Source organism: Falco cherrug, chromosome 15, assembly GCF_023634085.1.
Source record: "Falco cherrug isolate bFalChe1 chromosome 15, bFalChe1.pri, whole genome shotgun sequence".
Lineage (NCBI taxonomy): Eukaryota > Metazoa > Chordata > Aves > Falconiformes > Falconidae > Falco > Falco cherrug.
This window is the reverse complement of record NC_073711.1, coordinates 4,063,490-4,086,186: the sequence shown is the minus strand read 5'-3', so window position 1 is coordinate 4,086,186 and position 22,697 is coordinate 4,063,490. Positions and strand designations below refer to the sequence as shown.

The window sequence follows — 22,697 nt, the reverse complement described above, 5'->3', positions numbered from 1 at the left end:
TACGCAAAACACACAGTACTGCCCCTCCATCCAAAGGCAATGATCTCTACCAATTCCCTCTTCATAACTTTGCTGGAAAGAATCTTGAAGTTGAACCTATCTGCCAGATTAAGCTGAAATGGAATCACTTCATATTTGGGGGGAAATTCTGAGGTGTATTTCACTCAAAAAGAAAAAAGCTGCAAGCAATTTTTCTAGCAATTTGTCAAAAATCAATGTGAGACTATGCATTCTTTATGCTGAATATAAAAAACTAACAACTGTGGCAATAATTTACAGCCCCAGAAAATAACTGAGGTCCACTTTGCATTTTTGTCTTAGACTACCAGCGTTTTGACTTGTAACTTTGTCTAAGATTAAGATTAAAAAAAAGCTTCTCCATCCAATCCAATCCTATTTAATGTTAAGACATAAAAAGCTTCAGCAGAGTGAGATGATCTACTTTTAAGAAGTCTGCTGTTTCTCTCTGCAGAACTGTCTTTCATGAAATCAAACTTGTTCCTATTCCCTTCCTGTCCCCACAAAAATTCTCTCAGTCTGATACTCTTCAATCACGATTAAAAGGCATTTCTCTATGCTTCCCTGACAAATGTTCCTACTCGTTTTTTTCAGACGCCAGCAATGACATTTGTATCTTGCTTGGTGTTTTGTATTGGACTAATTATCATGGTAAGAAAACCCCTGCAATATTTGTGGCATACAAACACCATCCTGCAGGATGCATCAGGTATTTGTGAATAACCAGGTAGGATGAGCAGGTTCACTAGTGCGCGTTTCCCAAACTCATTCATTCTGTCCCTGCCCACCAGTATTCTACCTGGAAACAGCTCTGACTTCAGCTGGCAACACAGACCATATTTGCTATCACTTCTATGCTGGAACTGTCATGAGTATGTCACAAAACATGGAATTCATCCATATGCTTGGAATTAAGTCAAATATGCCTAAAAAAAAAAAAAAAAGAGAAAAAAACTGCCAGGCAAGCAAGCGAAGATTAAAAATTTGTTACTTTAAAATAAAAACAGCTTCAGGACTGTTCAGCACTGCATTTCAACTATAGTGAACTCCTTCAGACTTGCAGTTTCTGAATGTGAACACAAGATAAGGGTAGCCACAGATTTATGCTTGGATGTGAAGAGTGAGCCTGAACTGTGACATCAAAGTCAGCAGTGACCTACACACAGCAGGGCCAGTGGTATCCTGGCTGCTGAAGGATGTATGTGGGTGCAGCATCTGTGGCTATCAGGCCAGCAATAGCAGTAAGTGACCACGTGCTAGAACCCAGAAAGCTTGAGGCTTCGGCTCCAGCTTGTTGCATCAATGGGCTGCTACTCAGGAGGTGTAACAGATCAACGGGAAGAAAGGAAAATCTGCCTCTTTCACTTCTTGACTATTGTACCTCGGATGACATGAGCAGCCACTAAGGGAGGCAGAATGTATCATATCAGGCTGTTCTCATCTGGGTCAATGCAAAAAACAAAGCATCAAATGTGGGGAAGACAGTGAAGAGTCATGTGGCAGGCTTTTCCACCACTCCTGTCCCCTCTGGACACAAAAGAATGTAATAGACATTACAATTCAGTTCCCCAACCACGCAAGCTAAATTCCTCCTTCAAATAACCTGGAACATCACTGGCTAACAGTAATGTATCATCTAATAAATTCTGTCCAGATTTGGAAAGAGAAAGAAAATCCAGAGCCAACTAATGAAACTGTTGTCAGCATTCTCTTTGGGTTCATGGCCTTTATTGAATCAACTTATAAATCTCTGGATTTGCAGGGCTTCTGAAAGGCTCTGTGCCCTTTAGCTGGAGTATGTCATTCCTTTCTGGTGCTGTGGGCAGGAGTCTGAACTTCTGGGAATTGCTGAGTTCCTAAAACATGGCTGAATCAAGGAACAAGAATCAATCTGAGGTGTCTCAGGTGTGAAGAAGTATTTGCATGACATGATCCACTTCCTTGCATCACAAGAGCATTTTCACCTAACAAAATTGCTGGTAACATGGAGGCCTGGGACAGTGAGAGTGCCCTTGATCTCTCCTGCTCTTTTTTGCTGCTGTCGTTTCTCTGGCCCTTATAAGCTAGTGTTGAATGGGTGCTAGGAAGTGTTTGGTGGCTGGAGGAAGTGAATTGTCTATATTATTTCCTGCAGTCAAGACCTTCATGAGCCAGGCAACCCCTTCTAGCTTTTCGTTGCTGTATAAAAGCAGCTACTGCCAAAAGCTTTTGGAGATAACAAACCTGGAAATCTCTGAAGGTTGTTCTTTGCAGGGGGATGGGTTACAATGAAATGGAATTTAAGTATCTTTGAAACAGGAAGTGTCAGTGCTGTAGAAGCCATAACCCACTGCTGCAAGTCCTGGCCCTGTTGCCCTCAATTGTCATCGGATTCACACTGTCACCAAGATGCACTGAATCTCCTGGTTTGTGACTAACATATTTGTACATGGTTCTTCACTCAACCCAAACTCACCCCTAATGGCTCTCAGCTTGCAACCCTGAATAAACCCATGGAGACTAGAGAAATGAATCATTTTACCCAGTACATGAAGCCTTCACACACTTTCACATGTAGATAATTCTTACCTCTTTCTGGTGATACTTTATTGCTACCTTTAGCTTTGCCAGATCATGACATTTTTGGGGATCCAGCTCTTCACTTTGATCATCTCTGTGATTGAGAATGATCTCCAATTCTCGGGAACTCCGTGCTTGATCCAAAAGGTCCTTAGCAAAACGTTTGCACTGCTGTGAAAGCTCTTCATATTCAGCCTTGAACTCATTTTCCACTTTGCTGAGCTCCTTCAGCTCCCAGCCCAGTCGGAAGGCCGTCAAGATGGGGTCCTCACTTGATAAGGCAATCAATGAAGGGCTGGCTAAGGCTTTATAGATGTTCAGCCTTGACCTGGAATGCCTCAGGCTGTCCACCTCTGAACTGGAGACACATTCCACACAGTTGCATCTGATCTGGTGTGGGCGTGGAATTGTTACCCGTCTTTGGACAAGCAGTTTGATGATTTCATAGTTGTTGGTGTGAGCCGCCAGCATTATTGGGGTGATATCTGGAGTGAATTCTGAAAACTGAGTGTCCATCATCAAGGTTGGAACCTATATAAAAGGATAAACCACCGTCATATTTCATGTGGAACAGCAGAAATCGGATGTCCCTCCTCCATACTTTTGAAGTGATGTCATAACAAAACAGAAGTATTTTAACACCATCTGTTTTTTAAATTCTATTGCATACACGCACAGGCACACACACTGCTATTCTGGCAAAACCACCTTCCCCCAAATCATGCCTGTCTGCCTCCCAAGCAGGAACCTGTGACCATTCAGTTCCTGGTTTGGTGTAAAAGTCAGTCACATTCCCATCTGATTGCTTTATATGTGAACCTGTTCTGGTATGGGTATTGGTTCATATACCAAAATGTGGACTTTTGTAGGAAAAAAGGAAGACAAAAAGCCCAGGTAATTACACAAAAAAAAAGGAAAGTCTAGAAAAGAGTAAGCACTGAATAGATTTCCATAACTAGCATTATTTGTATTATATACGTGCATTAGCAGGCCAAGAACCTGCTTGTAGCAGGCCCTACACAAACCAAACCAAACACTGGTCTGCAGCTGAGCAAAGCTCTTCCTCACCTTTTCCCTACTGTTTTTATTTGAAAATACTTTTTTGTGGAAGGATACATTACATAACTGCCCTCAGAATAGATTTGTGGTGGCTTTTTTTCAAATGGATTTGAAAAAATTTAAATGTAAAATTAATGAGCCATAGTCCACTACAAATAAGACACTACGGGGTGTGCATTATTCAGCTACTGTTGCACTTCTCAAAAGATGAGCTTAATGCACACCCTGTTGTGTCTTATTACTATATGCAGAGTGCAAAATTAGACCAAAATGCTCTTACTTCCCAAGCACGCAGTGTGTTTCCATTTGCAGCACAGGCAGCTCTCTTTGTTGCGTGTTAATCATTACTCAAGCATACTGTACTTCATGTGCCCACCACTCTTGCCCTGGCAGTTGGCATCCTGCTGCTCAAGGGGTGATTGCTGGTTTTGGTGAACAGTAGGCCTGTTTCCCCTTGCAAATGTCAAAGGCGTTTCAGAGAAACCATTGTCAAAGAGTCTTAATGACAGGAAACATTACTCAGTCTGTAAAAATCCAAAAGTAAAGCAGCGATAAAGTAGCACTAAGTAACTGGTTAGAAATCCTTCTGCAGGATATACCTAAGGTTGGTTACAGGTGAACCTGTAACCACTGAATCTGAGTTCCCCGGGGAGTTAAATGCCTCTACAGCACTGAAGAGTTAAAGACTCCTGGGCTGTAGTTGATTGATGAACCTCTATACAACACAGCAGCAGGACAGAGCCTGCTCACAATGCACAACACTCCCCCAAAGGTCAGCACCTCACTGAGATGCAGGGTCACTCACTGGAGCTGAGCTCACTGAGTGGCTAGAGGTACTTTTAGGAATAATCCAAGTCTGTTACCCTGGATGCAGCACGTGAGGAATTAAATCTCTGGCAGCCTACAGACACACAGGTGCAAGGAGGCTTTGCTAACAAGGCTGGTCCCTACAGAGGCAGCCAGGAGGGAGCCTATAAATATGCTCATGGGGAAGAAGAGGGAATGGCCATGAGGATTCCTTGTGGGTTGTGGAGAGCTTGGTGTCTCTTAGTGAGGTTGGATAAATGTATTTTCAGACCTCTAGTAACAAACAGCTGAAAGCAGCTCCCTTTTTAAGGTCTTTGACTTTTTTCTTTTCCTTTGCTTAGCTTGTTCAAGTAGTTTGTTAAATGTCAAGAGAAAGGTGCGAGTTTTCCTTTTTTTTTTTTTTCCCCTCTCTCAGAAACATTGTTTTTTAAGCCCTGATGCTTGAATAACTGCATTTATGTTTCTTCCCCTTCTTTTTCAGTCAGTAACTGGCTGCTGTATTCAAAGCCTCTGCCTCAAAGGAAGAACACTTTCCTCCTCTATCACTCCTATTACTGTCAAGTTTAATCTTGTTGTTCTACATGGAAGTTACTGTACCCAGGGCTGTGAAAAGGATTTTCAGTTTTACACGGATGAGGTATTCATGTTGCTCAGAATATGAAATGGGCACTTGCCGAGAAGGTAGTTATGTTACAGGTGGGGATAGCGCTACTCATGTATGCTCCTCTCTGCTCCTGAGGCTTTCTAAATCTGGATCTAGGGCTCTTAAAACAGTTGTCCCAAGGTTTGGGATCAAATCAGGGGTTATCTGTCAAGTGATCTTTCAACCTTTTTTCCAGCTCATATCACAAGCCCTCACTCCAAAAATGGAGCACTACTTTGTTAGGACTCGAGCAGCTGCTGTGTGGAAGGCATGTTTTTCCTGGGCAGCTTGCAGCACTTCTAATTAAGGGATAAGAAGGGCAACGGTGATGCAGAGACAGAGAGGCTCCCTGGGGTCTGGGAGCAGATCACTGTAACGCCTCAAATCACAGGAGCTGAAGCTTATTTCTGATTATAGCTGAGCAGCAAACCAAACCACCAAAACACAGCGCAGGAATAGTGTGAATGATGGCTGATGCAGCCCCTCTGTTTTCTATGCCTGCTTGACCCAAAGACCGTGCACTGGCTAACAATTATGCCTTGTGGTAAATATTTTTGTCTTGCACAGTGTTTTGATAACCTGCATCTTAATAAACTGTCTTGTTTCAAAGATGGGGCTATGCAAAGCAAGCCTTTGCTCTGAAGGCTGTGTTCTACCTGTCATCACTAGAGGGGCAGCAGAGATTACACCAATGCATTGTAATTGCTGATGTTCCTCCTGCACTACTCTGACAGGTTGAGCTCATGTTTAGATCAGCTTCTTGTATGTCTTGGGTTAACTTACAGTGATGGAAGCAGAAGAGGAATAAATTATTCTACCCCAAGGGCTCTGCTAAGCTCTTCCAAGGTTATTTTCATTAAGTGACCTGAATAACAAATTCTTTTCCATTAACCTCATCACCTGACACAAACTGTTAAGCTGAGTCCTTCAGAACCTTAGTGTCACTACTTGCACAGAAGCATGTGCCTTGTCTGTATTTCATCTTGGTAATGCTCGCTTAAGAAATTAACGCTACCATTAACAAAAGTGACTGAATGCTTATTACCATCTTTCTAGACTTAATCTTCATAAAGCTAGGCTGCTTACTGCTGTACCGCTGCTTCTCTGAACGATACTGCAGTGAGCGAAAAATCTCCTTTATTTAAAAAGGGGGGGGTCGAGGGAGAAACAAGCTTAATTCATTAGAGAAGAAAATGGAGGATTAGCTCACATAAAAGCACTGTTCAGTAAAGCTAAGCTCTCCTCTGAATGGAGAAACAAATTTTCCAGTAAATAGTGCACTGCTGGAAAGAAGCTCTGGATAGGAAGAGCAGTACAGTCTAAGAGGAGCAGAACAACAGAGCAAAAAAACCCCCAAAACTGGCACCAAAGACCGGATAGTCTTGTAGTTCTTTTAGGAGTTTTACATTTGCCTTAATCTAGTCTGGTACCCGAGTGCCCCTGGAGAACGTCCTGTGGTTTAGTGTCAGGTGAAAGCCATCCAGCTCAAGCGCTCTGGGACTGCTCAGCAATGTGAATCAAAGTGCAGTAAAAATGGGAGATACAGCTCAAAAGAACATTCCTCAGCCAAACAAAAAGACCAATATGAATGCGTCTTTTGCCTTTTACAAACCATGTTAAAATAATATCCAGGTTGAAACACTGGAAGATTTCTAAGCAAGCTATAGTGTTTCCATAGCATCTGTCATCTATCTATGCATATAAAAAAAGGACAACTAGGTTGAAACAAAAAAAAAAAAGCTGTTTTGCAGCAAAGGAACTTGCCAATCAAGTGCAAAATCTTGAACTCTGAGGAAAAAGTCTGGCTCTGTTTGGGGGTGGTTTTCTGTTTCTGTGTCTTATGCTTTTCTGCCCCTCTATACTGAGAGTCCTCCTGATTATGGTCTGCCAACCCTACCAGACACTAGTCTGCCTTCATGTTCAGGTGTCTCCTTCTTCCTGGTGCTCAGAGCTGCAGTCTCCCCAGATAACCCTATAGTGCTTCAAACCTGAACTGAAAAGAGAATATCTAGAAAGTAAAGAAAAGCCTAACCACAAAATTCTTTACTTTCTTAGTTTTGTTAATCTCTTAACTGTAAGATGCTTGAGTCGGAGGCAGTCTAAATATACATCCTGTCTGGCATTGAGAATGCCACTCCTTTTGCTTGAAAATAACCAATAATACTTTCACCTGTTACAGCTGGAATTGCCCTATTTTCAAGGCATCTCCGTTCCATAAACTAGCATCTCACCTGTACTAGGGTAATAAACTGTAACTATAACCATGACAGGCATAAATATATTAATCTGCATTATTTTCAGCTTGCATAACTTTTTGATACAATTGTATGTTATAAATGATTTTCTGATTGCCAAAACAATGATTTACTAAACAAAACAACCTTGCGCAACCTCCCTGAAAAACTTAAAATCTAACACATAGAAATGGAAGCTTGGATAGCTTACTGAGCAAGTATTTCTTATTTCTAGTTTCTTTATATGCGCGCAGCTCTATGGGGGAAGTGCACATGCCATCCACAAGTGTGGTAACAGGCACAGCCAATTTCTATCATTCTAAAGAGAAGATTTTGTACTACATCAATTTAGCACAAGGCTCAGTGGTCAGAAGGAGCTTTAGCAGTGACTGTGATCTTGTTCAGAATCACAGTCCTGTGATACTTCTAGCTGCAGCTCTATAAATAGAGCGTGAGAGACGGAGTTAGTGTTGCTAAGACTGCAGGTCAGCCATGTTACCAGCAAAAGGGTCTTGAAAAAAGCCCACATATTGTGACTGGCATGACCAATTGAATCCCGCCCCTTGCCTAAACCCACAAACAAATTCCCTCACTGACAGAACCCCATAAGCATTTGTTTCCTTACGTTAAGACTCTGGAAAAACATTACGAGCTTCTATAAATTCAAGCATTCATTTTAGGTGATGCAGTGGTACAGGCTTCAATAACTGAATATCTTAATCAGAGATGCCTTAAGAGACATCTCGTATCAGTGTGATGACAGTATCTGTATTAATAGGGAGGAGGGTTCTTCTGTAAAGACCAATTCACTGGCTGAAATGATATAATTTGGTTAATGAAATATAATGAACAACACAAACTGGTAACAAAAAATAACGTACTTTAAGGGCTTCTGTACTGGTTAGGAACAAGTTCATAACTGGTATAAAGCACACGTGGCTGTAGATGTACTTTTGGGTAAGCTCTGCCAGTGATTTCAATCAATACAGCTGTCCCAGAATATCCAGAAGAAAAGGCTCCTTCTAGTCTAAAATCTGCTCTGTGTCCTACATGCCAGTAAAGCCAAATAAAATCTCTGCCCCTCAGACTGATACTGCAAAACAGAGAAAATTAGTATTTTTTAGTGCCTTGTAGCAAGCCAAATGCTGCTAGAATGCATTACTACTGAAATAATGTGTGTGTGGGGAAAATTTGTGATACCCGTATAACCAAACTTCTTTCTCTATAACCAATAAACAAAAGCAAAATACAGGTATCTGCTCAAGATTCTTCAAGTTTCAATTTGACTTTTTATCCACGTGTTTAAAAAATGAAGGTAGACACAAGGGATTAGTTTTCAGAGCTGAACTGAAACCCAGTGCATTTGACAGTGGCAGAACTGCATCAGAGCTTGTTCTGTTCAGCCATGTGTTTAGGAAATGCGGCACAGCCAGAAAGATTGTCAAAAGATGTCACCATTTGTGGTTGATACCACATAATAACTTCGCTTTTGTTGGGGATTAAAAAAGACGAATCCAGAGAGAAGCCTTCAGAAGGAAAGGATTTTGCAAATATGCATTTAAATGGCCTATGGCAACTTATTCCAGATACAGCACTCTCTCCTCTAAGCCACTCTCCCTTTCTGATGCGGGTGAAAGAAATAAGATGAGGCACTTGATGATGTGAGTGCAGTCAGTGTGGACTTCATTCTCCAAGTCACAGAGGAACGCTATTAAAGAGTTAGCTTGTGTTTGAACCTCTTGTATTTAAATGAAGTGCAGTCTTGAGGTCTGCTTTGTCCTGAATTCCTGTGTCTTGCTCGAGCTAAGAACTACTGAACGCAGCAGGAGGAGCAAGCGGCTAGCGAGTGCCTACCGTTGTGTAGAGCAGTAAGAGCAGTGTTGTGCCATAAGCAATTGCACCCTCTCCTGGTTATGACTTCTCGTCTGTGTAAGAATGGTTGAGAAGTTCATTGTACTCACAACTTACACGTTATGTCACGTTATCTCTATGATATGACCAATGATCAAATGAATCTTGGTTTTATCATACACTCAGGTTTGCCTGGGGCTAGCTGAATAATGACACCTGTCCAGTTAAAACAAACAAGGGACAAAAGTTTGGGACTTTCCAAAGCCAGACGTTAACGAAGCTGCTAGAGAAAAAAGTGGTATAAATAACATCCGAACCTGGCGCTTGGCATGTTATGGATCTCCCAAAGACTTGTTAAAATGCAGAGGTCCCCTGGCTGCTTGCTAGATCTGTTTCCTGAGATCATCTTATACCAACTCAGGTGTAAGCCTACTATTGCTGACATGAGAGTAAATTAAATTGTCTCCTAAAGTCTGGACAGGCAGACTAGACTAGTTCTGGTATGCCTGAACCTGGATTTTTCCCCCATTTGGAAACATAAAATGCTCTTTGTTCATTTTTTTCACCTTTCATTACTATTTTAAGAGTTACTCTGTGATACGAGCAGCTGTTTTGAATAAAGACTAAACCCTACCAATTTCTAATGTTGTTTTTAAGTTTCACAATGAATTTTGTTAAAAAGCTTACTTAATCCAGCCCTGTACATTTCTTAACTACAATAAAGGCATTGGAATGTTGCTGCACCTTAAATATTTTTTCATTTTATGGATAAGCTTTCCCCTGACCCCAAGTATACTGAAACAAAGACAGCCCATGGTTAGGTGGAAATTTACAAGCTCTGTCTTCAAGGTAATCTTCGTTTTATTATAGCTACTCTTTTTCTAATATTGTCCAGGATTTATTCAGGGAGGGAAGAGTTGGTCAGCTTTTTAATTCATTTTCTCTCAGCTCTGTATTTTCTGTTCTTAGTGGTAACAAGGACAAGATGTGCTAATATAGGCTAATAATCATGCTATCTATAGCCTTTTATGTCATCTTTGTACATAAAATGTCCCTATTTTCTTTTCTCTAATATATTGCTGTGCGTGGATGAGAGATGTTTCATTAAGTTTCGATGAGGTAATATGTTGCTAACAGTGCTTGAAAAGGGAGGGCTTTTTGCTTGAGAGAGGTGGGGTTGTGTTCCTATTCAATCACATTCCTTTTTTTTTTTAAAAAAAATGAGATTAGGACATAAGACAACATCAAAGAGAGGAGTAAGTAACTGCATCTGGTGCTAGTTCAGCACTGTCTGATGTTGCACAAAACAAATCTTGAGGCTCACAAACCAGGAGGCTGCATTTTTTCCCCATTTTGACTGTTAAGCTGTGCTTTTCACATTGCTATTATACTAACCAAGAAGACACTGTGGCTTCCAAAAAGACCCCAGTTTGTGAAAGCAGAGAAATGACAATCTAGACAGGTGGCATGGTCTCACATCAGTGTAGAATCTGTGTGGTTGTTATTTTTATTACCACTTAGGCACTGACTTCCTTTGTTATTTCTAATGCTTGGTAGTTCAGAACATCTAGCTAATGATATGCCCCTCATGCTTCAGAGACCAGTTCTAACTCATCATCTGTCTGCCTGAAGAGTATTTAAGTGGAGCACACGAGCCCTCTCTCACTGTCATGAATTAAGTACCAATGCTGCATGTGACCCTGAGCTTCTTGCGGGCTTGAAGAGGTTTTCCAACCTGTTCTCCCAAGGCAATGATAGAGCACAGACCTTGGATTACAGTGTTCCCTTGCTGTAACAATGTGGAGACAGGTGGGGAGAATGTTGTTCTCAGTCAATGCCTTTTTGATCCACCCCCCTTGTCACCACAAGACTGCCCATCGCAGGGATAAACAAGGCATAAAGGTGCCATTCTACTTTGCAAACCCAAGCACAGCTCTCATTCAACAGTCAGAAAAGGACTAGGGGACTCCTGCTAAACCACCCTGCAGTTCTTTATAGATCCCAGAGCTTTGTTTCAGAGGAGCCTGTAATTTGTTGCATTTGGTATCACAGAATCATAAGAATGGTTTGGGTTTGAAGGAACCTTAAAGATCATCTAGTTCCATCCCCCCTGCCACGGGCCAGGACACCTTCCCCTGGACCAGGCTGCCCAAAGCCCCATCCAGCCTGGCCTTGAATGCTGCACGGATGGTGCATGTCCCCACACAAAGAAGCTTCCCTTGGAAAATAATGTTGCAACCGTTGCACTAGGCTGACTTTCCTGCATAATTGTATCAGTGCATCTCGACAGCTGTGTCAAAAAGCCCCTTATGAGTTTCAGAGGTCATAGAGACCAGAGGCAAGAACATGTTGTGTGATGTCAGGGGGCTGATGTAAGGCAGCAGCTAGTGCTGTAATTGGGGCTTATGAGCAAAGGGTGGCGAGTAAACCAGGCATATGCATGGAAGCCAGGTAGGTAATGAAATACGGGGTTTTTGCAACTCTTAACACCTTAATCAACAGATCTACAAAGAGACCAAAATTTAATTGCATAGGAACACAAACAGGATTTTCTTCCCCTACAAATAGGTTTGTTACAGGCAGTCCACTCAGCTGAATCCCATGCACCCATCACTCCTGACTGAAAACAGACTGTACACTGTGCCAAACACAGGCAAGTGCTAAGATCACTCCTACAAATTAATAAAGATAATTCCCTGGGAAGCATTTCATATAACAGTGCATTGCCAACTTCTCCACCTGTCTATACGTTAAATTACAAGCACAATGTTTCTAAACGCTGTGATGCAGTGCTTGGCCTGACCCCACTAGCTCTGCTAGGCACTAGTAACAGATTTTACGTTGACCCAGGAGAAGGAGCCAGTGACTTATTTGCCACTGTCAGCTGTGGGGTAGCTGGCACCGCAGCCTGCAAGCCCCAGCCCCAGTGCTACTCAATAGGTCTACGCGATATCTCACCCAGGTTCTTTGTTTTGCCTCATACCTCCTTCTCATAGATATAAGATTATTTGGGGAGGAAGGCAGTGGGGAGGAAAGCAAGAAATTCTGAGTTAAATGTAATCATTAAGTGAAGTGGTCTTTGATTTCTCTGTTGTTTAGTTTAATTAGATAGAATTCATTTCGAAGGCAGCCGCCAATGTCAAAGGCATGTTAACTATAGCTGTGAATTATTACTGCATCAATAAAAATAATGAAAAGCTTGGATGCTAGCAGAGCCATTAGGCTTTGGAGCAGTAACAGCTAGTTTTCTGTTTTCAGACACAATCTTTCTTCCTTATTGTGCCTTTCAAATATTTTCATGCTGAGAACTTGTGGCCAGTTTTTCTCAACTGCTTCTATTCTTCAGAATCTGCTCTTGCTCACAGCGTATCTAACCAGGTTCAGCCTTCCCTTTTCACTGTGTACTTCTCATATTAACATGGAAATGGCTGGTTTGAGTCATACCAAAGGGCACAGTATCTGTACTGAATCATACCAATCAGCCTGCTACTCTCTCCATTACTGTGCTTAAAAGCACTGTAAGAACTCAGTGAGAACAGGCCATGCCTACAGACTTCCTTGATACAGATGCCCAGGTTTCAGCAACACCTTCCTGAATTAGCTGAACTTTGTAAACTGAAGGAAGAATGCAAATACTCCTGATATGCAATGGTTAACGCTGCTGAAGGGCTACACAAATCAGCTTGCACTTTGGGCTTTGATCACTTTGTTGTACTTCATACCTTTGTAATGCTTCATGCTTGCTGGTACTGGCCTTGTCTGTGATGCTCCCGAAAAAACCAATGTATGCACCCAAATTATCTATTACCATGACATAAGCAAGATTCCTTTGTTCAGCCTGTATGTAAGCAATCTCCCCACATCCATCCTCAGCTTATAGGTTAGGGGTTAGTGCTGCAACGCTTAGCAATTTTAGCCAGGAAGTTCACAAGTCTCTCCTTCGCCTCTGAAGGAAACATAAACCTTTTACTGAAGGAGATAGGATAACATTCCTCACAGCTACAAATGCCAGATCCTCTGGTCCTGCTGCAGGGTACCTCTGTGCACTTTGCCTGCAGGTGAGACAGATCCACAGTAACCACTTCAGCCAGGGTATGAGGAACATCAGCTGCTTCTAAAATTCTTCTCTAATTGCCTGAAGAATCTAGCTTTTATGTCATGGGATATCTGACAACTGATCTGCTTCATTTGACTTAAAAAGTCCTGTCAGTGATAGCACAGGGCTGACGATGCTAGCAGTGAGCTTGTACAGCAAGTATCAGCCTGTCTGCAGAAAGGAAGGGCTATTGGTGGGGAGAACTGAACTTTGCACTGGACTCTGCCAACAGGACAAAGAACCCTATGTGAGTAGAGAAGCTAAGCTAAACCACATTGTATCAAGAAAATTACTGGTTTGGGGCAAGGATAAAATGGTTTAATGCAACATAAAATTTCTGGTTCACAAAAGATTGTCTCTAGGTTGTTGATCTATGACACTTACACAAGTTAAGGCAGATTTTCACTCATCAGCTCACCTGAAAGAGGATTTTTTAGGTCAAATTTAAAGTTCACTAATACTATCAAGTACAGCAACTTTCCACCAGCAGGTATCTGAGAATTAGCAACTAAGACTGAAAACTTGCCTTTTATTCTCTATAGTTTCCTCTTCTACCATATTTTTCTAGAGTTTATTTCTGTAAAGTTCCTTCTTTTGGAAGGCATATGGATAGATATCTGTTGAGATCTCATTGATTCAGAAGGCCTCTGGACCATTGAAACAAACTGAACCACAGTCATAAATACTAAGATCCCTTTTCTTTATATTCTCATTATTGAAGAATTGCATTTGTAGTCCCATCTGTGAACCAGATTAATTTGGAGCCATCTGCCATGAGCAAATTGCTAATTTTGGCAGATACCAGAGACATGCTAGTATCATCCTTATGTAAACATTTGATGTCAGGTCTGATTGTTGTGAGGAGAACGGCTACCCGTAAAGGTGCTTATGGCCACACCACGAACGTGTGGTAATTCAGATGATTGATTATACCTTCTTCAAGAATGGAAGGAGGGCTCAGCAGTCAGCACAGGCCGTGTCTGGTGCACTGCGAACACATCCACTGCAGCAAGGCAAAAAAGGATGCAAGATCTGTGCAAACTGAGAGCACTACCCTGGGAGCTGTGATGCATGTTTAGTGGAGAACCGGGACCACTTCACGGAATTCATACAAGCGTCTATTAAGAAAATACCCCTGCAGACCTCATCTGGAGTCAAAGAGAAAATTAGTACTGATTTCAGTGGGCTTCAGAATGTCTGCAAATACAACTACTACTAATGATAAATTGAAAGCGAATCAAATATGTAGGAAAATGTGAACTTTCAGACATATGTTTCCTGCTCTTTGCTGATGCAGTTTAAGTGCAGACTCTAGTCTGGCTGAAAACATAACCCACTGTATTGATATTTGTGTAGTAAAAAAATTTCTGATACAACTTTCAGGAAAAAGGCACCAAAACTCAAAGTTCAAATAGGTTGGGAGACAGAAGATTTTCTGGAAAAGAGAATTTGTTTAACAGGCTTCATATATACATTCCCTTTCTCCTACATTAGTACTGAATCAAAAAAATCAAAGAAGTAACAAGTTCCCTGTTAATTCCAGCCCCACAGGACACCACCCAGATCTCTATTTTTGACATGTACCTATAGAATAGTACAAAAAGTCTTGTTGTCCCATTGTATGTATTGCATATGTCCTGTGCACAGACAACTTTGCAGTTTAACATTCCTACCCCCAAAAAGAGCCACCCAATTCAATAAACCTGGGCCAAAGTCAACGCTGCATCTGTGTGTGCTGATTTTTACTATTTCTAACCTAGCTCCACCCTTTCTGAAGATTATTCAGTGGTTTGTCATCTTATTTAAAGAACATGACACTCATTTTGTGGAAGACCTGAGCATGGATTGCCAGGCCAAGCAGTCTGCAGTACACATACACTACTCTTCGGCCACTATGCAGTACAAGATCAGCCTCTCCACTGTCCTGAAAACCAAACAATAACTATCGAAGTACCAGATTAGGCTCCCTTTTATTTCCTGGAGAATACACAATCACTGACTACTTATGCAACCAACATTTCATAACCTCCAGGTTCCATAAATATTAGTTTCTTTTGTTGTTCCTCCCAATATTCATGAATAGACAGACTGCTTGCTTTCCAAGTATCTGTCATCTATTTGGGGAAACTATCCTACGATTTAAGTGACCAATCAGCAATAGAAAGTGACTGGCCAAAGCAAACTATGGTTTTAAAAAAAAAAAGCTCGTAGAATTAATTGATGTAATTTATGTAACATTTGGAAATAACAAGTGAACTTGTAAAAATCGAAGAACTAGAAAAGCTCTTTTGATACTTAATTGAATTTTCCTTTATTTCCCTGAGAATTCCGCTCTTAATGCTGTGCCAGGTCCAAACCATGTCCTGCTGAGATCAGCAAAGCCCCTAACTATGCTGCAGTGGGTAGGCAGGGCTGTCACCGCCTGCAGCACCACATGCTCTGCACACAGGCATCTTCCATTGCACTCTGGACCACCCTTGCACACTGACAGTAAAAAGAAACGTGAGAACATACCTCAGAGCACGGTGTGACATATTTGAGGAGAGGTTAACTCTGATCTGAAGAAGAGAATGGTTCCTTTAAAGCCTGGGCTTTACTCTTTGCTGGGAGTGAAGCACACCAGCACATCTCTATGGTCTTCCCATGGTGGAAAAGACAAGACACTCACATCATGACAACTCTCTCACTGAACCCAAAACCTCCCATAAGTGACAGCATCTTTCAAGTAAAGCTGTAACTTTACCAGCCACCGACTTTTTCTGGGTGTAACTGGTGAAGTCTTCTCCCCAGCTTTATCAAGAGGCTCACAGAGCAGTACACAAAACCGTGGCTGTAAGTTGTCAGGACCAGGCAGAACAGATTTCAGGAGAAATGTTAAGTTCTTAAAATAGCCTGTGAACCTCACTTGGAGGTAAACCTAAAAGGAAATACATCTACTCGAAGACATCACTGTTCAGCACACTCATCTATCACGTGCTTTGCAGCAGCCTTTAGAAAGAGGTGGTTCATACTCCTGGATCTCACACACTCCACACGTAAACAGAGTAATTTCTTTCTCTCCCGAGACACCCCTTACACGCATGGCTGCAGTGCAGGAGAAGCATGTTCTTAATAGTTAATAGTTACTGGCTACGACTTACCCCTGCCATTGCCATGGTATTTTCCATAAATGGCACTTAAACAGCAGTCTAGCAAAAGTTTTTAGAATAATGACTGCCGACGTTCACTTAATAACAGGACACAAGTGTCTCTGCTGCCCCATCTCTTCATCCATTTCTCTGAGTCTCTTACATCATGAATGAGACCTTGATTCTCTTACATGAGGAATACAACAAAGGTCACTTCCTATATTTGAAAGTTTTTTTTATTTCTATTCCCTGGAAAGGTCATCATACAGAGGAAAAGCAGAGCTCCCCCGCTTAGGCAGCTCTCCAGAGACAGGTAAGGAGGACCCAGGCCACATCACCTTTTAGAGACCCTGTGGGCTGGTGAGTGAAACTGCTTTGCAGGTCAAGTCTGTAAGGGGCCATTGGTTTCTACTTTATTTTGGCTGTATCTTTTGCTAACAGTAACCCCTAACTGTAATTTTTTTGGTCAGGATTGTAGTGTGATGATAAGGTTGTGGGAATGAGTGAAGATACATGCCCATAAAATGGATTATGCTGAATGATGCTACTCAGCTGCTTTTGAGATGCAAACACAACAATTAACTGAGCTGACGTGAACAGACGCAAATAGGAACAGCTCTTCATGCCTGGCAGTTAGAGAAACAAGACTTTGGTATAGACTCAAATAATAATCTCTCAGAGGCAGGCAGCAGGAAAACGGCAACCAACAGGTTTTCACAGACCCCAGACCCAGATGAAAGAAGGCAATGTACTGAACGTTTAAGAGAGCACAATCAGAAGATGATGCTTCTGCACCTTTGCAGCAAAGACAGACAGCCCCTCATTGGAAACAGGCTGCTACACAAGTCAAGGAGCTGCCTTCACACAGGTTTGTTCGGGCAAACTGAACCTTGTGTACATTTAATGAATAGATTATACTAAACCTTTTATATAAGATGTGCTGTGACACTATCTTACCAGCTTCTCAGCCAGACAGAAACTGTTCCATGAAGTGTGAATTTTTCTTACTACTCAACCAAAAAAGCAAGTTTTCTACATGTTTTAGAACACGTAAGTAGCTGATTAGGACAAAGCTATGCTAAACTGATTTATCAGTTGCTTTTGTGAAAGTAATTAGGCATGGGATTCCCAAAGGACTTTCTGAGCAAGGGTCCAGCAAAGATCATTACTGAATGTATAGTGATACTGCTGTGGAATTAGCATCAGGAACTTGTGTTCAGAAACCTTTCCTGTATTAGCTTTGTAATTTGACAAGCTAACCAACTTTGTCCCAGTTTTGCTTAACTGAGCACTTCTTTCCGTTTGTTATATCACGATACTATACATGAAATAAATGTTAATTACCATCACTGCACGAACAATCAGTGAAACTGCTGAAACGGAAGTCCAGTCCTGCAGTCCTGTACCGACTGCCCTTCCTGCAGTCTACAGAAGAGCCTGAACCACAGCCAGGGAAGTTAATCCTGATTTGTACAGTCTCTTGCATCAAGCCTGTACTAGTCTAAAACGTACTGATGAAATCTGGTCTTGTAACAAACCTTGTAAACAATGCTGAAACTGGCACTGCATGTCTTCTCCCATACACATGTTCTCCTTCAAGTTGTAAACCTTGCAGCAGATACAAACCCAGCTACAGAAGGATAGCTGCACACTGGCATAGAGTTAAAGAAAAATGAAACAGACCTACTATAAAATGTATCACTGAACTGGAGATGTTATAGCTGAATTTCAGCTGCAATAATCAACCTTATTTCATGGACCTCTCTCTCTGTCCAGTTAAGCCAGCTAGGCTGTGAATTTAAGTGGACAGAAGTCTTGGTATTCAAGAGATCTTAGAGAAATCCACATGAATCCATCTCTTGTTTTCCCTGACATTTAAGGAGAAACTTGTCATTAACCTGCAACAATTACTGGCAGTTCCCCATGCTACTGAAAATAACTTTTCTTCTATTCTACTTTCTGTCCTGTTGGTCTATAGGATGGTCAAATTTTCTAGAAGACCAAGAAAAAAATTACTCATTCTCCATGTACGGTATGTATTTGGCTACTTACATTTTGTCAGACTAAAACCTATATAATAAGAATTCAATGTTTAGGTCTGACAAAAGATTCTTCAGCTTTCTAATGCTTAAACCACACATTAGAATCACATTGCTACAGCATGCAGAATGCTGCCATTTCGAAGTATTAAACTGAGCACTCTCGAATGTTGTCAGAGTTGATCCTTATTGTTTACTCTGGCTACATACAATTACTATGGAAAAACTATGTACTAAGGAGCCTATCCATTGAAAACATTTTCTTCTATGATTGACTGGAATTAATAATTTTCTACTTTCACACACAGAAGGATGGGTTCAAATAGACTTCAAAACAAGGCTTGATATATAAGGGTTACCCAAGTCTTGAATGTTCCCCTCTAAGCAGTGAGCATGCAAAAATTGTCAGTGGTCAGTTATGTATATAAACTATTCTAGTTATTGGCAGTAGTACTTCCAGATGAAAAGAAGCAAAACCAAACAAACAAAAAACAAAAAAAGGAAAAATTAGAGGTGGTGTGATATCTGACACTTCCAAGTGACAGAATTCAGACTTCATGATTTTTCACAAAGATTCTTAATTTAACTTACTGATGGCTTTGTAGCTAAGGATCCTTCCTACAAGTCATAGTTCTTCTCTGCTCAGCTATATACCAGCTCAGCTCATGCTGTAACGTTATGTACTGTCTCAGCATTTCTGAACTAGAGCTCTCTAGAGATAGAGACCAAGGTGATATGTCTGTACTATGGCTAAGTACTGAAACCTAGCAAACTGTTTGCTTGCTTACAGTTATTTACAAGCTTGTGTGCTTTCAGGATTTACTTATGAAAAGCTATTCCACTTAATATCAGTACAACACCATAGCAATAGTTCATATTTACAGACTGTAGGATAATTTCAGACAGCCCCAAATTCCATTGCAAAGTGCGTGTCTATAAATCAACCTATAAATCACTATATTCACAAACACTGCAAGACTGAAAAGAACACAGAGTGAAATTGAAAATGCTGAGTATTTAAGTCAGGCAGAACAAGTTTGCTCAGACTGGAAAGTTATCATCCAAACAGAACTGCCCACACCTACTCTGGGCATTTATAGCAATGGACCTACATTAAGGACTTTATGACACCTGCACAGCACCTCTCTGTGCAGTACCACTTTCCTAATGCAATATAATAGCTTAAAATTGAACTGGAACACTCAACTAACCTGTTTTTCACCACTTGGCTTCCTGTAATTCAGCAGCAGCTCCACAGCTCCCACCACTTCTTTCCGTATTGCATACAGCAGAGCATCTCCCACATACACGCTGTGGTTCAAAAGCAACTCCATGATCTCCAGATTTTCATTCTCTATGGCTATTAAAAGGGCACTGCGACCAAGAGGATCCATACAGTTAATGTTGATGTTGTAGTAGATCTCTGCCTCTTGCAAGGCATGTTTCACACTGGCATAGTCCCCCTTCTCCACAGCGCTGAGGTAGGCCTTCTCCTCTGCCGAGAGCTCTGCCTCCGCTCGCACGATCTGTAATGGGATCCGATCTCTGTACGGTGAATAGTTTACCTTTTTGTAGTATAGCTGGGCCATTGTTCATAGTGACCGGGCAACCTACGGGGGAACAAGAAGCACGTGTAAGTGACAAAACAGATGAGCAACCCCTATCTGTTCCTCACAGGGGACAAATTTCCAAAGGTCCATCACGGTAAAAGCTTCTGATCCCTTTTTAAACTGTTTTGCTCTCAACACCGTGACTGTAACACATCCTGAGCAGCCCCAAATTAAAAGGCTACCTGAAAAAATAAAGGTTACACCACTGCTCAGAGAGGTATGCAGAAGGACATACACTCACTATATTTAAAAATCTGGTTTAAACACTATGCCGTTGATTTCTTTTATCTGGTCAGAAGCATGATTTTCTTGTTTATGGATAATCTATCATATGTGCAAATAGGCGGATTTATCATCTTTGCTTTATTTCCCGCACAATGTTTTTTTTTAACTTCCCTCCTTTTTCACTGCTGAGCCAGGTCCTCAGCATCTCTGAACTGTCAGCGATGTGAGCTGCTGATTTACACCCTCCTATTTACAATAATAAGATTTATTTTGATTGTTTTTGTTGCTTATTCTCTGCTTCCATCTCTTAAAGCAGGTTTTTATTTTTCCCTGATGTTTACTCTTTGACTAAGTCACAATTTTATTTTTAAAGCTTGCGTGTTTTTAATCATATTTTCTCACTCACCTCATTTACAAATAGGACCTAAAGACCGGCTGATGTAGAAAGCCACCACCCTTGCTCTCCAGAGACAGTGATGTTGCTTATGGCCTAGAAAAATGCAAAGTAAATCCTGCCCTGGACCAAATGTAGAAAACTGAATGAATTACTGTTCCTTCCCACGGCTCAGAGGACCTAGCAGGTGACTGAAGTCGTAGGAAACATGGGCTGGACAGGTATTCACACGTAAGGAAAAAGGAGCTATGCTTATCTACCTCCGTTTAGCATCGCTAAACCACACCAAATCAGAACCAGGGGACACCAGCAGCTGTAACTAATTAGATGACATTTCATCTCCTTGCCTAAAGCTTAATGGTTTCCTGCAGCAAATTAGCCAGAGTTTTGTTCCCTTTTAGTGCCCTATCCAGGGGAAAGATGAGGTTTTGATGAAAGAGATAATGAGAAGGAGGATCTTATCGTTCAGGTGCCGAACCGGGAGACACCATGGGTTCTGTTCTTACCATCCCACTGCACACCATAAGGCAACTGTGTTCAGCAGAGCCGATTTGCATTTTGCCTTCAGCTCCAGTGTAACGGGCCTGGTGCGGTAGGAGTGGGTGGATCTGAGCTCCAGCCCAGCTGACACTGCAAAACGGTGGGTGGTTGTAGCATATAGCAAAGTTACATCTGCGTGTTTCCTGGGGAGCCAGAGATCTGTAACGAGTTTGGCATCTCAAAAAATGTGCTCTCTTAGTATCCCGATTTCCTACAAGTACGAGAAGTTTTTGTTTGTTACATTCCCAGAGTTACAGCTCTCTGCACATATCCTTCAACCTGAAGACACACACAAAGGTGTTAAGAGGCAAAACGATCCAAAAAGAAGCCATTGTAAATACATTGGCTTATTTTCTACTGAAATGTTAGGACACTAAAGCTTTTAGAACTAGGGAACAATCTCTTAGGAGCTTGAAGTTTTAGTAGACTACACGTATAACCAACTACTAGGACTAAATATCACAGGTCATTTTTCGAATCTTGTTTTTGAAAATGTTATCCCTGCAGGGTCCAGCCAATTCCCACTGAAATACTGACAAGACAGAAAAGGATGCAGAACAGGTCTGACAGCAAGTAAGGACCAAAGAGATCTTTGGGGAAGTAAGGATAAGCCCAAATAGGAAGGGAAATTTTGTCATCATGTGACAGTCCAGCTCACAGGAGCAGGGAACACCAGTGGTGGGACTGGTGGCAGAGAACAGTAGCCACTGTGGGGAGGTCTCTGAGGGGGAATCTGTTGGCTCCAAAAAACCCAAGGGATTACGGTGACAAGGGCAGCTGCTGAAGTGGAACTGGATATTTTTCACTGCTCTTCAGTTTAATTGAATGTTTTGTAGATGGTGAGTAACATTTGCAATGAGTTATAACAAATGCCACGTTATGAAACATCATGCCAGAATTGGATCCCTTTCCAACAATTTTGTAGAAAGAAAAGAAAGCTTCAGCTATCTTAACTTCTTAGTGAGATCTCATCTCCCAGTACAAGCCCAGTCCAAGAAAGTATTTTGTTAATACTTCAGGAACATAAGAAGCTGTGATAAAACTAAACAGGAAAAACTCACAAAAAGAATAATTTGCCCTGAATTCTTCTCACACCATCATCTGCATAGCCTAACAAACGCACACTGCTAACTGGATTTGGAAATGATAGCCTGCATTATAAAAATAAAAAAAATATGTCTGCCCAGATTACACGGAGGATTTCAGCAAAACCTTTAGCTGTTGAGCCTCCCCTCAGCCAAAGATCCAGCACAATTACAGATGGACCTTCCAAACCTGATGTCCTACTCTTCCAAAACTGCCTAACAGAGCATCAGTCAAACGTGGATGGAACAAATGAGCCCAAGGATCACTGCTCTCTAGCTGTTGTCTCCCAATACCACCAGTCTCCTGGAGGCAGCACCTTTTGGTTAAAGAAACAATGTTGGTAGACCCTAGACCACGTGTTTGTCCCAGAGTAGTATGTCTCTTGCTTAACAGTTAAAAAATGACAAA

At 41.5% G+C, this 22,697-nt stretch overlaps 1 protein-coding gene across 1 annotated transcript in view; it reads right to left on the bottom strand.

The window, feature by feature from the left end:
- Positions 1–20,034, bottom strand: part of TRPC5 (transient receptor potential cation channel subfamily C member 5) — a 66,765-nt gene extending 46,731 nt beyond the window's left edge. The window contains exons 1-2 of the mRNA XM_005434438.3: positions 19,646–20,034; positions 2,587–3,108 (exon numbers count right to left, since the gene is read on the bottom strand). Coding sequence (XP_005434495.1) covers positions 2,587–3,108; positions 19,646–20,023 — 900 coding nt within the window. The 5' untranslated portion in view covers positions 20,024–20,034. The remainder of the gene's footprint in view (positions 1–2,586; positions 3,109–19,645) is intronic.
- Between the last annotated feature and the right edge of the window lie 2,663 nt (positions 20,035–22,697).